General features: G+C 42.8%; 1 protein-coding gene across 1 annotated transcript in view; it reads left to right on the plus strand.

The window, feature by feature from the left end:
- Positions 1-19,666, plus strand: part of KIAA0319 (KIAA0319 ortholog) — a 993,525-nt gene that overhangs the window by 914,228 nt on the left and 59,631 nt on the right. The window contains exons 18-19 of the mRNA XM_086965138.1: positions 1,011-1,133; positions 1,548-1,638. Of these exons, the coding sequence (XP_086821264.1) occupies positions 1,011-1,133; positions 1,548-1,638 (214 nt within the window). The remainder of the gene's footprint in view (positions 1-1,010; positions 1,134-1,547; positions 1,639-19,666) is intronic.

Raw genomic sequence — 19,666 nt, forward strand, 5'->3', positions numbered from 1 at the left:
AAATGTTAGGAAGGCACTTTTTTAAATATGGTATTTTACTGTGCAAATAATAAAAGGTTTTAGCAAGTTGTGTGAAAAAAATGTGTTCCATATTTCAAAAAGATTTGCCTCTCCTTCGAGCAGTTTATCTCTTCCAATGCTATTGATTGTAATAATTTTAAAATAATAGATTGGCTTATATCCATTGCTTTTCAGGAAATAAAGTCCTGTTGAAAAGCCTCATCTAAGTAATCCAATTTATCATGGTAGAATGGTGTATATGCACAACACACAAGATGATGGACGGAATGTTGCACATTGGCAAAACATTCACCCCCAGTCACAGATCTGGGTTTAATCCATCGTTGTTTTGCTCACCACGCCACCCCAGTTCAGACATGGCCATATGCAACTCAGTCTGACCCTGTGCCTCATGGGAACAGTCCAGCCTGAACTGCCAAGCCATGTCTTCCCTGTGCCGGAATCATGCATCCTAGGACAGGTTTCAACAAAGTATTTGTTTTACAAAGGCCTTCTCTTTTTAATACTGTATTTCTTATAACTGTCTTTTCCTAATTTAAATTATTATTGTAGTACATTTATTAGCCCTTTCTTTACTTTCTCCCTATTTTCTTTGTCTTCTATTCTATTCTTTCATACTATTTTCTGTCTCTGTTGATCTTTTATATTTAACTCTTTACTCTTCATATATTTGTTATATTGAAATACTTCAAACTTAACTATTTGGAATCGCTGACGCAAAGAATGTGTCTTTTTGTACACATTCATATTTAACAGCTGCTGTTTAAAATATTCATTGTATGTGGATATTTTAGTCTGTACGAGTTTATTATGATATATGCTCTATTATATTATTTATTATATATATATGTTTTGATGAGTGTTGTTACACTTATGTTCATTCTAAAAATTCTACAAAATTGATTAAAATAAAAAACGTAAGTGGCTTATGTTTCCAGAGTTAAATTTTTCCACGCTTTAATATAACTTCTTGTTTGGTTTCTCCTTAGTTTGCCTTCTGAAGTGTTCAGGCCACGGACGCTGTGACCCGATTACAAAACGCTGTATTTGCTACCCGTATTGGATGGAGAGCTTGATTCACCGTTACCTGTATAATGGGGAAAGCAATTGTGGTGAGTTACTGTGAAGAAAAGTGTGGCTTTTCTTTGATTCATTATTAATACTTTCTTGCACCATCACTGCTTTGCATTTTAGGTTTGTTTATAAAGTGGTAAACAAACGATACCGATTGGCTTATTTCAGTGCATTACTATTATTTTCATTGGGTATGTAAAAAAATGTTTTTTCTTCTGTAGTGAAATTAACTGAAGAAGCTTACCTTGCAAGCAACAGTTGAAGTCCCAGAACCTCCAATGTTAATGTTAAAGGCGCAATAATTGGCTGGAGTTCTGACACACTGCGCACCGATATTGTAGAAATCTGTCCATTGATGTATGCTCATCCTCACTCCCAAAGCTCAGTGGGGTGATGTATTGCTTTTTTTGCATATTTGAGAGTCTATGACCTGAAACTTTGCTTTCTCACAGAATGGAGCATCCTGTACGTGACAGTATCGGTGTTTGCACTGATGGCGCTTGTAGGTGGCCTAGCCTGGCTTTCTTTCTACTGCTGTAAAAGGTACTGTTCAAGCTGGTATTTTTAAATGCCTTTTTATTAATAATTTTTGGTTTCTCATCCATTTTGTTATGTCAAAAAAACATAGAAATGTACATGAACTTTCTGTCATGGCCGTCTTTAAATCCCATCAGGCAGTGTACAAGGCCAGTCATACTGACAGCAGTAGTAAGATATGCTTTTTACCATCTCTGGAGATGTGTGGCAGTATGTATTGTGGTTACACTGTTGTAAACATAGTAACAAATCTATCTTCTAAGTGGTTCAGGAAGTTTTAGCAATGTTACTCCTTTTGAGACAATGCCCGATATTTATGGCCAAGTTACACAGTGCAGCGCAAGTCATCTTGCTGCGATGCACTGTGTGACAGGTAAAAGGCAGGAATTAACTGTATTTAAGTCAATATGGTGCATTCTGCCTTTTCCCCTGTGCTGGCACCTATTTTGAAGCCTAGCGCCAACAAATGCACCGTGGCGCAAGGGTGCCTGCATTGTATGGGTGATTGCTTTTTGTGCAGGCAGGAGCACCTTCCTGCACAAAACAATCCTCTGAGGCATAATGTAGCACACACATATTTATCCTCATAATGCCCTAACTGGGGAGGTGTAGGTTCCTGTCACATTCCCATGTCTAACGCTTTTGATAAATCTGAGAACACCCACGCAATACCCATAGAAATGCCTCCCTGGTGCAAAGTAATGTAACCCAGCAATTTGTGCAGCATTGCTTTACTCAATATTTATTAAGCCACTCAGGGCCATGCAAGGTGACCTTGCATGGCTTCATTAATCTCACTTTTAATTTGCGTCACTCTTGCACCACGTTGCGTGGTGCAAGAGTGATGCAAAGGGCCCCAGAATATGCCCCAATGTGTATAACATGTGTACGTAATATTATGGCAGTTATTTTGTAGTCAGTAACATTTTACAATTGAATGTAAATTATAAACATTTTGGGGCCCATTACGATAACAGGCGGATCGCCACTGCCCGTATGACAGTGGCAATTTGCCCCCTAAAACCACTGCCAGCTCCCAAATTCCCCCCGCCAGATTACCCTGGCGGGGGGGACCCCGGCGGACGTAAAGACTGCCCGCCGGTTTTCCGCCCGGTCGCAGAGTCGAACGGGCGCAAAGCAGCTAACATTGTGGTGGTCTGGGAGACACCGCCATCCATATTAGCATGTGTGTGGGGATGGCAGGCGGTTTCTGCCATTGAGGGGCCCGTTTCGGTCCCCCACGAACTCTGAGAGGTGGGGGGGTGCACATGGGGGGTACCTATGGTGTGTCAGGCATGCAGGATGTGCCCACCACTGTGGCGGGCGCATCCTAATGGCCCCCACAGACCCCCGCCCTTATGGCAAGGTCCGCCCGCCATCCTAATGGGGCCCTTAATTTTCATGCAGACCAAAATGCTTCACTATGTATATCAGTATCTGTTAAAATGTTTATATTTTTCATTATTACTTTGACAGCACACCATATTATTCATAGCTTCTCACAGTCACACATGAAGATTTAAAAGTAGTCTTAATGGCCAGAGTTCAAATAGGTTTCCTGTGAAGCAAATTAGAGACTAGTCATAAACATGTCATAATCTCACCAGTATTCTGCGCTTGCATGTAGGCATGAGAAGCCTACAGCATCTATACAATGCACCAGGAAATACCAGAATCACTCAGTGTAATTCTTTGTAATGTACAGGAGCAGTCAATTCGTAGAATTATCTATTCTGAATGGCCAATAATTTTAACTGATTTTAAATGCTGCAGCACAGACAAATAAATGTCATTCTGGAACAAACGATAGATCTATCTATCTATCTATCTATCTATCTATCTATGTGTATATATATATATATATATATATATATATATATATATATATATATGACTCTCCCTACTTCCCAGCCGGCGAAGAGAGTCACAGACTCCAGAATGACGTGGCGAAAACCAGGTCTTTATTTTAAACAGCTTATGACGCGTTTTGGATAACAAAGTATCCTTGTTCATATATATATATCTCTACTGAATAAACCACAGGTTACAGTGACGTGATAATTAGGCGAAAATGTCAGTTAAAACATAACATTTAAGCAAAAAAAACATTGAAATTCACCAGCTTTTGTTTACTCAGCTAACTAGAACTTGTGCCCCCACACTGCCCTGTGTTGTCATCAATGATGTAATTTGAGAGGTTATCAGTGATGTCATTGAACAGTATCGGGAACATTTGAGAAACAGTGCCAAAGTTATTAGCGAAACAAAAAATTATTTTCCAATGGAAAGTCTGACTTCCATATAATATATTTGTATATATACCTGATATATATATACTACATTTGGAAAAGCCTGGTTTCATGAGCCAAGTACTTTTTGCTTTCACCTCAGGCATAGATTTCACCAGGGCATCCCTCATAGAGGGAGCCCGTCGGAATGTGATAGCTGGCAGGTTAGGCCTCAGAATGTTGTCAGTTCAAATAAACACAGATTGAACCTACCTGAAGTGGCTTCTCTGAATGGGGACAACATAGTTTTGGATTTACAAACGGCCGGTCCCGGTCGTAGAGAAGCCCCACCATGGCTCCATGGACCCGTGCAGCGTCAGGCGATGCAGCACAGTAATGGGCAGGAAGGTCGTGTTGGAGAAAGCATCATGATACAGACCGCTGATGTTTGAAGTCGTCCCAGCCTACTGTGGCCTTTTATTTGGATCAATTTCGCTTCCACGAGCAACTCACTTGAGTTAAAGAATAAAGAACTACTTTTAGCAGAATGCCCAGGGGCATGCCCACGCCCTTAAGACACGAGGTCAGAGTTGAAAAGACAATTGATGCTGTGAGTAGCTGATCAAGATTGCCTCCGAAGAAATGTGCTTTGCGCATGAAACGCGTCAGGCATTGTTATTTTTGGTGAACACCTCTTCACAGCGTTTTGCAGCTCTCTTCAAATAAACACAGATTGAACCTACCTGAAGTAGCTTCTCTGAATGGGGCAACATAGTTTTGGATATATATATATATATATATATATATATATATATATATATATATATATATATATATATATATATATATATATATATATATATATATATATATATATATATATATATATATATATATTTATATATATTCTGCTCGGCTTCAGAACTCGTATCTTCTCACACCATAAGTTTATTCACAGATGTTTAACAGACGCATTTCAGCATTATGCCTTCGTCAGTGTCAATTACATCGTGGGGATTGGCCTGGGATATAGTTACAAACAATCATGAACATGGTTGACGGACTCCAGTGGTATTTGGGAAGATGTCGGGAGCTCCCGACATCTTCCCCGGATGTGTAAAACACGGGGAACTATGCCGATACACGGCAATATCTACCCGGTTTCCAACATGGGGAAAAACGTACCAAAAAGTGATATGTATTTACATGTTCCAAGATGGCGCGACCCAAATACCACTGGAGTCCGTCAACCATGTTCATGATTGTTTGTAACTATATCCCAGGCCAATCCCCACAATGTAATTGACACTGACGAAGGCGTAATGCTGAAACGCGTCTGTTAAACATCTGTGAATAAACTTATGGTGTGAGCACTGCAAAAACTTTGGTTCCACAAGTGCGGTTCTTTGGAAGGTACGAGTTCTGAAGCCGAGCAGAGTGTTATTGCGGGTACCCATTACCGCACACCGCACCCGCCCGCGAGTGCCCTGATTTTCCAGTGGGACAGGGAGCGTGATATATATATATATATATATATATATATATATATATATATATATATATATATATATATATATATATAGTTTTGGATATATATATATATAGATATATATAGATATATACATTTATGTATGTATGTATATATATATATATATATATATATATATATATATATATATATATATATATATGTATATATATATATATATATATATATATATATATATATATATATATATATATATATATATATATATATATATATATATATATATAAAACCATAGGTTTCACACCAGTTATAGTTACCTGGAAATTTTACTGACATAAAACCATTGAAATTCCCACGTTATAGTTAGTTGGACTCCCTATAACTTGCGCGTGTAATGCACTGCTGATGACATCACATATTACATCACTCATGACATGGTCAGTGACATCACTCATGACATCACTGATGACACCATCCAGTGAATGTGTGCCTTTCTGAAAAAAAATATGTTTTATATATGTATATGTAAAGGTCAATGGAAGAATAAATGTTTAAATAAGTGTCTTAATGGATGTTTTTCTTTTTTTTTTAAATGGTTGGTTAACTGGCTTATTAAGTGTATCATAGTGAATACATATATTAGCGAGTATTGTTTAAATATTTAAATGTTTGTATCAGTGTTTCACTTCGTGTATAAGTGGCTGCATGGGTTGGTGAGTAGCTACATGTGTGTGTATATGAGATGTTTTTTTTAGTATCAGTATAAGTGTCTGTATGATTTGGTGGGGGTGTTACTTAGCACACAGATGCATCAATGACTGACTCACTGTTTGTATGTGTTTTAAAGACAGCATATGTGCCGGACTGTATGGGTGAATGAGTGTGTATATGTATGTGTTAGTAAGTGAATGACTGTCTTACTAGTGTCTTTATCAGTAACTACATATGTTTTAATCTAGCATATGTGAGTATTGGTGTATATAAGTGAGTATATGTGAGAGTCAGAGATTGAAAGAGTTCTTGTTTAAATAAGTATGTGTTTCTATAAGTGATTGTTTAAGAGAGTAAGTATGTGTAAGTTTCCTTAGAAGTAAGGTGGTAGTGTGTGTATAGCTGTATATGCAAAAAAATGGATGTTCAATATTTTATTTGCATGTGTGAATATGTGTGTGAGCAACTTTTGGAAGACTGTCGGTGTGTTAACGGATGTATAGGTGTCTCACTACATATGATGAGTGAGTATATGTATGACTGACTATATAGAACTGTTGGTGAATGAGTGGATGTGTGTGTAAATGGTGGAATTACTGAATTGGTTGTTGTAACTGGTATAGGTATCTCCACTTTTTTGAAAATGTTAGTTTCTATTTTTGAATATGTGTTTCAAGGGTTACTTTACAGTGAAAGGAGGTCAGTCTCTCTGTCACAAGGATGGTGTCATCAGTGATGTCATGAGTGATGTCACTGACCATGTCATGAGTGATGTAATATGTGATGTCATCAGCAGTGCATTACACGCGCAAGTTATAGTGAGTCCAACTAACTATAACGTGGGAATTTCAATGGTGCTATGTCAGTAAAATTTCCAGGTAACTATAACTGGTGTGAAACCTATGGTTTTTTCAGTGAATGTAATAGGTTTTTTAAATGCTAATTCCTAACTATAACTGGTGTGAAACCTATGGTTTTTTCAGTGAATTTCAAAGGTTTTTTTAATGCTAATTCCTAACTAAAAGTCTCACTTTATAAGTAAGACTGTTAGCGCTCTAGTTGTTCTTTAGAACACTCTGGTACATACTATCATTGGGCTATAGTTGCGCTACATCTGGCTGATATTTGGGCTACATTTGTATTTTTTTGTCTCTGGTGGCCATCTTTGGGCTACATTGGGCTACATTTGGGCTACATTTGGGCTCTAACATATATATAGCCCAATGTAGCCCAATATATATATTTTAAAAGTTCATTTTCTTAAAAACAACTGAAGCATATATCTTGAGACATAGCAAACGCACATCGGGCTACCAGTCCTTACAATTTTTCATATTGTAGTATTTTGAAGCGCCCCGGTGCGCGAACCGGGAAGCGTCCCGTTAGCGCCAATGTCGCGATCGAAAACAACATCGTGACGCGTCGCGTAAGCGTGACGTATCGCGTAGCCGCGCGATGTGTCTTATGACGCGCTGCATAAACGCACCCGGAAGCGCTCCGGAGCGCGTAACGTAAGCGCGCCGGAGCGCGTAACGTAAGTGCATCGGGTCATGTGACTTGAAAATAACACTTTTCATTGGTTCCTAATATTTTTTTTCCAAATGAGGAAAGCCCCCACCTTTTTTCCTCATTCTTACTTTCTTCTTTGAGAGAGCAAGAGCTATTTCTTTGTTAGAGACCAATAATGGCTACTCTACTCGCTGCTGCTGATGCTCCAACACCACCACCACCAAAAGGACCACCACCACCTCTGCTTTTTGGTCGTGAGCAGGACGAAGAGGAGGAAGAGGAGCAGGAGGAGCAGGAGAGACAGTTCCTACCAGAGGAACCCCACCCATCTCATGTAAAGGAGCACTACATTTGGCAATTCTTTAAGTTTCCTGCAGTACTGAAGAAAGTTAATGCCCCTAAAGTAACATGTCTAATTTGCAAGAACATCCTTTCACGTGGCAATCCTGCTAAAAAATATAGTTTTGGCAACCACACCATGCTTCGCCACATGGAGAGGTGGCACCCAAATAATTTGGCCCAAGCACAGGTGAGAGCTAAGGCTGAAAACCCACAGACCCCTCAGCCTAGCACCTCAAGTGCGGAATCATCTTTTGCAGCACCTGAAGGGCGTCAAATGGTGCCCAACATCCAAAGCAAATTCTCAAACTTCAAAATAGTTTGTATTTATTGTGGGGCTACTATTACTTATGGTGAAAAAAGTATCACCGTAATTAACAGAGCAGAAGAAAACCACAAGTGCTCTCACAAACGAAAGCAATGATTATTTATTGGGGTTTTTTTTGCTCCTTTTGAGCCATTTTCAAATCCTTCTGTTTTTTTCAAAGTACTAAAAAAACTAAAAAATATATAAAATTGTTTTGAAAACCAAAAAAAGTAAAAAATGTTCACAAAAAAATATATAAAACAACAAAAACAATTTAAACAAAAATGTTCTTTTCAGAACTACCTCCCATTTATATAAAATGACTTACATTTTTAAACTCTGCCATTCTCTTTTCTCCCCGGTGCGCTCCCCGGTGAGCGTACCGGGCGCTCTCCCCGCGCAAATCGGGGAAATTTTTTTTTTTTTTGCCCAGCGGGACCCTTTTATAGCCCCCACATCAAACCTAGTGGGTCAGGGGGGGTCTACCCTGCCCCCTTATGGTCATTTCCCCCTTTGTTTTGGCCACCTCTTGTGTCTCGATCCTACCGAGACACAAGATGGCGGCCGCTTCGGACTGTTTCGAATGTTTACAGACACCCAAGAACCAATCAGCTTTCTGCGCGCAAGTCGCGTGGCGCGCCCGGAGCGCTCCCCGGAGCGCGTACCGGGGCGCTGCCATAGATATATATATTTTTTTGAACCTAAATTACTCAAAATCCACTGAAGCACATATCTTGAGACATAGCAAAGGCACATCAGGCTGCCAGTCCCTACAATTTTGCCAAGTTTGGTGGAAATCCATTCAGCCGTTCGGGCTAAAAGTGAGGTCGACCGCCCTATGGAAATTAACATGGGGAAAACACGTTTTGGGACCCCCCTTTTATCTCAGCCCCCACTTGAAAAATCCCCCCCAAACTTTCAGGGAAGGACCGGGCGCCGCGAGGCCATTTTGAGGAAATTTTCAGTCAGATTCATCAACCGGCGCCAAAGTTATTCCAAATAGAATTTTGAGATTTAACATTGAAAGAAATCCTAACTATAACTACCTACTGGCGACCGCCAGTAGGTAATATATATATATATATATATATATATATATACATATATATATATATTCACAGAAAAAACCATAGGTTATAGTGGATATATAGTTAGGAATTTGCATTTAGAAAACCTTGAAAATTCAATGAATAAACCATTGGTTTTAGGCCATATATAGTTAGGGATTTGCATTTACAAAACCTTATTTTACTCGCATAAAACCATTGAAATTCCATATATAGTTAGAAGCGCTAACTATATATCGCGCACCCGCAATCCACTGCTGATGATGTCACATATTACATCATTCATGACATGGTCAGTGACATCACTGATGACATCACTGATGACATCTGAAATGACATCACTGATGACATCACTGATCACAACATCCAGTGATTGTATGTGTCTGTAAAGTTTAAATATGTTTCACATATTGAAGAATGAGTGGATGTATAAGTGTCTGGATGAAGAATTTAGTAGGTGCATGACTGACTGTATGAGTGAGTGATTAAATGTGTCTCACTGAGTGCATGGGTTAGTGACTAAACTGTCTTAATTTGTGCATCAGTATGTTTGTTGTTGTGTAAGCTGCTGCATGTGTTGATCAGTAGCTATAAGAGTGGCCATATGGGTTATTGATTGGTTGCCCAAGTATTTGAATGGGAGGCTGAGTGTGTGTGTGGGTGGCTGGGAGGTGCGTGACTCTGTGCATAGATGTATAAGCAGTTGATTCACTAGGAGTATGAGTTCAAGAGTGCATGTGGAAACAGCTATATGGGCGGTTGACTATGCATGGGTGTGTTGGTGAGTGAATGGATTTCTCATTGCTACATGTGCAAGTAAGTACGTATGTAAAACACAATACATGTGAGAGTTGAGATATATAAATAACTGAACATAAGAGCCAGTGAATGTGTGAGTGGCTGTATCGATCACTGTGAGCTTGTATCAGGGATTATATAAGAGAATAAATATGTGTTATTATATGTTTGAATAAGTAAGATGTGTATAACTTTATAGTTGAGGAAATGGAGGTGTGATTGATTCTTTGCATGACTGACTAGGTGTGTGAGTAACTCCATGGATGAGTGACAGTCTGTGAGTGTCTGTTTATACTGAGTGTATGTAAGGTTATATTAGAGTCTGAAGAGGTTCATTGTATTATCACATAAGTGATGTGATCAGTGATGACAAATGAGATGTCATCAGTGATGTCATTTGAGTTGTCATCAGTGATGTCATCAGTGATGTCATTTGAGATGTCATCAGTGATGTCATTTGAGTTGTCATCAGTGATGTCATTTCAGATGTCATCAGTGATGTCATCAGTGATGTCACTGACCATGTCATGAATGATGTAATATGTGACATCATCAGCAGTGGATTGCGGGTGCGCGATATATAGTTAGCGCTTCTAACTATATATGGAATTTCAATGGTTTTATGCGAGTAAAATAAGGTTTTGTAAATGCAAATCCCTAACTATATATGGCCTAAAACCAATGGTTTTTTCATTGAATTTTCAAGGTTTTCTAAATGCAAATTCCTAACTATATATCCACGATAACCTATGGTTTTTTCTGTGAATTTCATTGGTTTTTTGATAGCAAATATGAAAAGCTTTAAAATGTCAAGTACGTGATAGATAAAAACATTTTCGTATTTATGCACGCTGATGTGCTTTGAACGCTGCACCCCCCCCCCCTCCCCTCTTTTGTCTTAGTAGTACTCTCTCTTTGCAGATACTGAAGGGTAGTTAACGCAGGCCTTTACCCCCGTTGTAATCCGTCGTGCCTCCTTGTCTCTCCATTTGATTGATTGTTGTCCAAGCATTTACTGTTTTAGAATTGGTTCTCTTTGGATCATTCTCTATTTACAAACAAGCACAAAGTCGCAATACTCTGTTTAGTCTTTGCAGATAGTGAAAAATCGTGTAAAAAAATAAAAGTAATCGAGCAAAATCAGTAGGCCACTAATTGGATCTCTTTTTGACCTCGCTAAAATAGAAATATTAGGAACAACCCTTCATGAGAAATACGAAAATAGTGAGATGAACTGAGCTCCACACCATGAGGGCTGCAAGACAGCTCGGCTCCATCACCCATCCCGCACAAAATAACGACAAACCCTATGCAAATATTAAAAATATAGACAACACACCAGCAAAGGAACAGGGTAAAACATTTTATTAAAAAACTATTTACATAACGTTGGTTTATAAGATGATGTCAGTAGTGGACCGATGTGTGAATAGATCGAAAACAGCACAAGGCTCCAAGATCCGGATGACAAGCTCCTGGATGTTGGGTGCCATAGTTTAGAGTTCTGAATTTCAGCCTTTTTCAATGCCTGTGCTTTGTTGAATCAAAATGGCGGCTTGACACAAAGCTGACTCAAGCGTTGCTACTGATGCTATGCAGACCAAAACTGGTTTTCAGTTTGTACATTTTTCTAGATTTTTCAATCCAAGTTTGGTTGACTTTGTAGAACGATGGCTTCAGATTTTCAACATACGGTGTGGTGGCGCTGACTGGGAGGGGGCGCTTCGCTCCTGCCCCCTCCCCAAGTAAGATTTTCATACGTGAAAGTACGTTAATGGTTTTGGTCCCTGAGATGCTTCGATGTCACTACCATTCTCAAATAGCATAAGTTCTGGATGTTGGGTGCCATAGTTAAGAGTTCTGAGCAGTGCTTGTAACACTGTCTGAAGCTTATTTCCACCTACTGCAGCTTCACTATTCTCAAAGTAAGTGAGTGTCGTTTGTGGACCTGACTGCATTAGAAAACAATGTGATATGTTACCTTCCTAAACAGCTTGACGGAGGCCCCTGAGGGGCGGTGTGATGGCCATGGACTCGGAGAAGACGCTTGGCTCCGACACCCTCCCCAAGTCTTATAGCACTGGTGTAGCCTGAGATCGCCCCCGACATAGGCGGCCGGCTCCCGGGGTCCGGCGGAACTTTTTGCCTTTTGATGACTCTTCAATTCTGGACCTTGTCCCACAATCCGTTTGACCTGAAGACAAGCTGTAGTGGGGCGCCCCTTTATCGTTTTAGTTACCATTCCGCCCGCTTTTGCTACACTGTGCCTCTTCCGCCATTCAGCTGTTTACCGCCCGCTCTTGCGACTACAGCGTCTCGCTCACCATGTAGTTGAGATGCGCCCGCTCTTGCGGTGCAGCGATAGGCGGCTGCCACAGGACTCTCAAAATGGCGGCCGGCTCTTCGGTTTTGGGCCTGGTCCACTAAAATGGCCCTGGGACACCTTGGAACTCGGACGCTTGTCTGCTAGGGCTTGGGTCCCATTCTCGAAAAGCGTCCCCTCAGCCGTGAAGATTCTACAAAAGTCTTGGGGGCCTCCGACTCCCGCAGGCTTCTGGTGGGGAGCGGCTGCCATGATTGCTCGTGGAATGGCCACGACGGAGCTACGAGATGGTAGTGGTCTCATGCTGACGCCAGCTTTAGTCTGAAACATCCAGAAACACTATAGACTACCAATTCGATCAGTTCCGGTAGCGCCCCAACATGACCCGGAAGAGAAGAACTTGCCCTCCCCTCTTTGACTGATGGTTCTTGTTGCCTGTCCCCTCTGTTGTCATTTAACAGAACTTTTTGGACTGCTGAAAGGGGTTGTGTTCTGAACGCTGGTTGGTGGAGACATTTAGACTATATTCTTGACCTACGTTGTCGCGTAATGCGTTTTATGACACGCCGCGTTAGCGCACCCGGAAGTGATCCGAGGCGCGGCGCGCAGCGCGTAACGTAAGCATAACAGGTCATGTGACTTGTTAATAAAACTTTTCATTGGTTCATTTTACTTTTGTTAATTTAATGATGAAAAGCTTGGTCATATGACCTAAAAATTACGCTTTTTATTATTTTCGAACAATATTTTTTTTTCAAACATATGTTATAATATTCCAGGCTAATGTACTTTCCCGGAAAATTTACAACTGTCTTGCAAGTAAAATATATTCCTTTTTCGAGAAAAAGGGCGTTTCTTCCTTCCATGACGGAGCCGTTGAGTAAAAGAGATTTGGACTGCTGTCTTAGTCGCCGATACGCCTGATTATCAGATTCTTATCGATCACTTTATGTTGCAGACATGAAAAACACAACTGCCCTTGACCATTTATCTTTACTGCGTTCCTACATATTATACCTTTTATCCGTCATGTAATTGGACTGCTTTATTTCACTTGCCTTTTACTGATTCGAAAACAGTCACTAAAAGTAAAAACTTTACAAATGTAAATACTACTACCGTGTTTTGTTTTAAAAACCTTTATTGTGAAAATGTCAGTATACAAATACGGGCCTATAACCACGTGGGCCGGCCACGGAGCAAACTGAAATCGTATATGATGAGGAGACATTTACACTGTAGAAGAACGTAACGAGCGGGCCATTACGTGACAAGAACAAAGGTGTCTAACAGTTGCGGAATCGGTGGACGTACATTTTGTAATTAAAATACGACAGGGCCACTTACAATAACATTTTCTAGATATACATTTGCGGGCAAGGAGTTACGAGTCCCATTTATACCGGCGCCATTTTGGGCGAGGCCGGGCAGGTCCAAGATAAAGTCAAAATGTCTCCACCAACCATCGGCCAGACCAGAACCCCTTTCGGCCCTTTATGCTACAAGATGGTGTCTTCCATTCAGAAAATATTGGTGGCAGCATTTTGAAAGGAAACAGAAACAGCCGTTCTCGCGTTTCACATTGTTACATTTAGGAAGAATGTTGAAGAGTAGTATGTGGAAAATCTGAAGCCATTTTTCTACAAACTCTCAATCAGACTTGGATGGAAAAAAAAAACCTGAAGAATGTACAAACTGAAAACCAATTTTTGTCTGTATAGCACCAACAGTAACGCTTGAGTCAGCTTTGTGTCAAGCCGCCATTTTCATTCAATCAATAGCGTCCCCCTGCACACATTCAGGGACCTGGTCGTGTCTTCAGATGAAACGCATTGTAGGAAAAGAAGCAGAAAGGAAAAGGCAAAAAGTTCCGCCGGACCTAGTGAAGCTGCAGCAGGTGCAAATAAGCTTCAGACAGTCTTACAAGCACTGCTCAGAACTCTCAACTGAGGCACTCAACATCCAGGACTTGCCATTCGGATCTTGGCGCCTTGTATTTTTGTTTTGTTTTTGATGGAGGGGAAACAACAAAAAATAGGCATTGAAAAAGGCTCAACAGTGCAGGGCGCCTTGTGCTGGTTCCGACCTATTCACACATCGGTCCACTACTGACATCACCTCATAAACCAACGGGGCACCCCACGCCGACTTTCGGCGCAGCATTGTAGGATGGCCACACCAGTGCGGCAATTTGCTGGACACCACCTCGGTGCCATCCAGATCTCGGCGCGTTCGACTCACTGTACCGCAACAGTGACCGCAACTCAGCTGGACACGCCGTCTTTCGGCGCAGCATTGTAGGATGGCCACACCAGTGCGGCAATTTGCTGGACACCACCTCGGTGCCATCCGCATCTCGGCGCGTTCGAGTCACTGTACCGCAACAGTGACCGCAACTCAGCTGGACACGCCGTCTTTCGGCGCAGCATTGTAGGATGGCCACACCAGTGCGGCAATTTGCTGGACACCACCTCGGTACCATCCGGATCTCGGCCCGTTGTGCTGCCTTCGGCCTATTCGCACATCGGTCCGCTACTGACGCCGCCTCACGTGCCAACGGATTTTCTACGCTTTTTGTAGCCCTATGGCGCATAACAGGTCATGTGACTTGTTTATAAAACTTTTCATTGGTTCATTTTACTTTTGGTTTCCTAAAGATGGAAGGCTTGGTCATATGACCTAAAAATAACACTTTTCATTGGTTTAGAACATTTTTTTTTCCCAAACGATGAAAGCCCCACCTTGTTTCTGGATCATTCAGACTGAAGCTGGCGTCAGCATGAGAGCACCACCATCTCGTGGCTCCGTCGTGGTCATTCCGCGAGCAATCATGGCAGCCGCTCCCCACCGGAAGCCTGCGGGAGTCGGGGGCCCCCAAGACTTTTATACAATCTTCACGGCTGAGGGGACGCTTTTCGAGAATGGAACCCAAGCCCTAGCAGGCAAGTGTCCGAGTTCCAAAGTGTCCCAGGACCATTTCAGTGGACCAGGCCCAAAACCGAGGAGCTGTCCGCCATTTTAAGAGCCATGTGGCAGCCGCCTATCGCTGCACTGCAAGAGTGGGAGCAACTCAACAACATGGTGAGCGAGACGCTGTGGCCGCAAGAGCGAGCGCAACTCAGCTAGATGGCCGCCACCTGGGGAGGCCCGTTCACGCCGGCTCCCCCACGCCCCCCCCCCCCCCCGGGCCGCCGCACGCCAATTTTCGGAGCAGCATTGTAGGATACCAAAACCAGTGCGGCAGTTTACTGGACATCACCTGGGTGCCTGACGTACATGTTGTGTCAGCCATGTGACACTGGACACAGACCGCTACTGACGAGGCCTCCCCCCGCACCACCCGGGACGCCCCACGCTGTTTTTCTGTACTGCATTGTAGGATCCCTAAACCAGTGCGGCACCCAGGCGACATCACCTGGGTGCCGTCCAGAACTCTGCACGTTGTGCTGCCTTGGGACTATTCGCACAACAGACCGCTACTGACGAGGCCTCCCCCCGCCCCACCTGGGACGCCCCACGCCAATTTTCGGAGCAGCATTGTAGGATCCCTAAACCAGTGCGGCACCCAGGCGACATCACCTGGGTGCCGTCCAGAACTCTGCACGTTGTGCTGCCTTGGGACTATTCGCACAAAAGACAGCTTCTAACCATTGTTGCTTTTAGTGTTGAGAAATGTTTAAATGTTTTTAGTTTTTGTTCCGTTCGTTAAAGTTAGTAGTTAATAAAGTTTTATAACCTTACTTTGTTGGAGTGTTATCTATTTTTTTAAAAACGGGTGAATGGGGCCTTGAATCGGGTTATTGTCATGTGTGGGCTTTGGAAGTGTGCTGCTGCAGGATCGGACATTTCAAACTCAAATGCATGTTCTTTTTCTTACCTTTCCGAAGCATGGAGCGCAATAGCAGGCAGAGAAAGGGTGATGCACGTGTTGAACACTACCTGACCTGGCAAGTTGCTGGCAGTGCCCCCCCGCCCGCTCCTGAAAGAGGGCACACACACACCGCCGCCCCGAGTACTTCACAAATCTTTAAAAGACCATGCGCTTGTTCATGAGGCTTAAATGGTTTATCACCTCTTCTAGAACCCCTGCATCGACCCTCTGACGTTTCATGGAAAAATTACCATGTAACACAATACCAAGCCCTGTCAGCTGAAACCCCCAAGGAATCGTGGGGCATATTATCAAGGGGGTTTATCTCCGCTTTTTTGGCTTTAAAAGCCATGAAAGCGGAGATAAAATTATCTCCCTATTACCAAGCTGTCGCTAACACCAGTTAGTGACAGCTAAAAGGAGATAGCGACCATCTTGGGCCCCGCTTTGCATGTCAGTGATACTTATCACTAATGACATGCAAAGTGGCGTGCCAAGATGTTAGCGACTGGAAACAGTCCCTAACATCGCTACCTTCTATTACCAACTTTTGGAGATGTTCGCGCTAAGCGCGAATATCTCCAAAATCTAACACCTGCCCTGAGCAGTTCTTAGCCATGTTATCCAATGGGAGGTGGATAACATGGCTAAGAGCATTAGGTCGATAATACATGAATATCGCTGACTTTTCTGCGATAATAGCAAGGTTTATCTGCGATAAAAATCGCCGATGTGCGGCGATAATTTTTGTCTCTAAACAAGTTAGAGACAAAAATTATCGCTAGTTGTTCGTAATATGCCCCCGGGTTTTTGCTTGCAGAAATCGGGAGGCGGGAGACTAGCACTGAAATCAGTAGTCACACGCCTGAATCAGGAGGATTGGCATGTCTGAATTCTCTACAGCTGGGGCCATAAACTACATCCGCAGGGTTAGGTGATAGCCTGGGACCAGCCTGGCATCTAAAATGGCTGCCGTGCACGACAAAATTGTGGCATTCGAAAAAAGGCAAGATGGCGCAGCCGCTGGAAGAGATGTATCAACATATATCAGCCTCCTCAGCCACCCTCAGGAAACATAGGGGATTAGGATACGTCTCCCGCACCCCCTTATACCTAGTACTTTAATTAACGAAGCACAAAATGGCGAATTCCCGTTTCGCTACCAGTTTGCGGCCCAGTTCGCGGCCCGTGAAGCGCTTCTACTGTGAAAAATCATTTTTTTTTTATTTTCCCCACGGGACCCTTTAATAACCCCAACAACATTCCTAGGGGGTCAAGAGGGGGATACCTTGCCCCCTTTCATTAAATTCCCCCTTAGTTTTTCACCTTTTCTTCTCTCTCGATCCTACCGAGAGACAAGATGGCGGCCGCTCCGGACTGTCACGCAGCAAAAAAAAAAAAAGCTCACGCACAGCCGCTGGAAGAGATGTATCAACATATATCAGCCTCCTCAGCCACCCTCAGGAAACATAGGGGATTAGGATACGTCTCCCGCACCCACTTATAACTAGTAATTTAATTAACGAAGCACAAAATGGCGAATTCCCGTTTCGCTACCAGTTCGCGGCCGCGCTTCTACCGTGAAAAATCATTTTTTTTTTTATTTTCCCCACGGGACCCTTTAATAACCCCAACAACATTCCTAGGGGGTCAAGAGGGGGATACCTTGCCCCCTTTCATTAAATTCCCCTTTCGTTTTCCACCTCTTCTTCTCTCTCGATCCTACCGAGAGACAAGATGGCGTCCGCTCCGGACTGTTTAGAATGTTGACAGACACCGGAGAGCCAATCAGCTTTCTGCGCGCAAAGTTCCGATAAGCGAAAAGTAAGCGGACCGGATCGCTGCCCAGAGCGCTGTTACAGATATATATCTTGGTTTGAACGTTAATTTCTCAAAAACTACTGGAGCACATATATTGAGACCTAGCAAAGGCACATCGGGCTAACAGTCCCTACAATTTTGCCAAGTTTCGTGCAAATCCATTCAGCCGTTCGAGCTAAAAGTGAGTCCAACCGCCCTATGGAAAAATGAATGGGAAAAACGCGTTTTGGGACCCCCCTTTTTTCTCAGCCCCCCCTTGACGAAACTCCACCAAATTTTCAGGGGCTGCTCAGAATCAAAATGTGCCATTTTCCTGACAATTTCAGCCGATTCCGTCCACAAACGCCAAAGTTATTAGACATAGAATTTTCAGAAGTCCCATAGAGAAAAAATTCTAACTATATATACCTACTGGCTATCGCCAGTAGGTAATATATATATATATATCAAGCTCCAGGGGATGTGTCCAAGAAATCAGCAGCACTCGACCACACAAGTAAGCCGTTCCCCAAGGCTTTTAATATGAGGGCATGCGCAAATAGAGTTAATTGTAAGCACCTGACTGGTAGAGACGCGTTTCTTGCATTCACTTCTTCGGGGCATTATTAGTCAGGAAGCTGCATTGTGGGCATTTGAGTTCTTTATACGGCATAATAACATTCCCTTGATGGGCTAATCCATAATTGTACTGGTCGCCTTCGGAAAACAAATGTCCCATGTCAGTCTTGGATGGATGCAGCTGTAAATCCATGCTTCTTAAAGGCTCCGCATGAGCCCCTCCATAGGCGCCCGCCCTATATCCAAACTTGCGTACCACTTGTGGGCTTGAAATGCATCGAGTCCGTGGCCCCACTCTCCGTGGGTGGTGCAAACTGAGCGGCAGGACAACCGCTAACATACCAAGCTCCAGGAGATGTGTCCAAGAAATCAGCAGCACTCGACAGCAAGTAAGCTGTTCCCCAAGGGTTTAAATAGGTGAGGGCATGCACATATAGAGTTAAATGTAAGCACCTGACTGGTGCCGACGCTTTTCGTGCATTCACTTCTTCGGGGCATTAATAGTCAGGAAGCTGCATTGTGGGCATTTGAGTTCTTTATTCTGCATAATCACATTCCCTTGATGGGCTAATCCATAATTGTACTGGTCGCCTTCGGAAAACAAATGTCCCATATCAGTCTTGGATGGATGCAGCTTTAAATCCATGCTTCTTAAAGGCTCCGCATGAGCCCCTCCATAGGTGCCCGCCCTATATCCAAACTTGCGTACCATTTGTGGGCTTGAAATGCATCGAGTCCGTGGCCCCACACTCCGTGGGTTGTGCAAACTGAGCGGCAGGACAACCGCTAACATACCAAGCTCCAGGGGATGTGTCCAAGAAATCAGCAGCACTCGACAGCAAGTAAGCCGTTCCCCAAGGCTTTTAATATGAGGGCATGCGCAAATAGAGTTAATTGTAAGCACCTGACTGGTACCAGCGCGTTTCGTGCATTCACTTCTTCGGGACATTAATAGTCAGGAAGCTGCATTGTGGGCATTTGAGTTCTTTATACGGCATAATCACATTCCCTT

Source organism: Lissotriton vulgaris, chromosome 4_1 (assembly GCF_964263255.1).
Source record: "Lissotriton vulgaris chromosome 4_1, aLisVul1.2, whole genome shotgun sequence".
In the NCBI taxonomy this organism is placed as follows: domain Eukaryota; kingdom Metazoa; phylum Chordata; class Amphibia; order Caudata; family Salamandridae; genus Lissotriton; species Lissotriton vulgaris.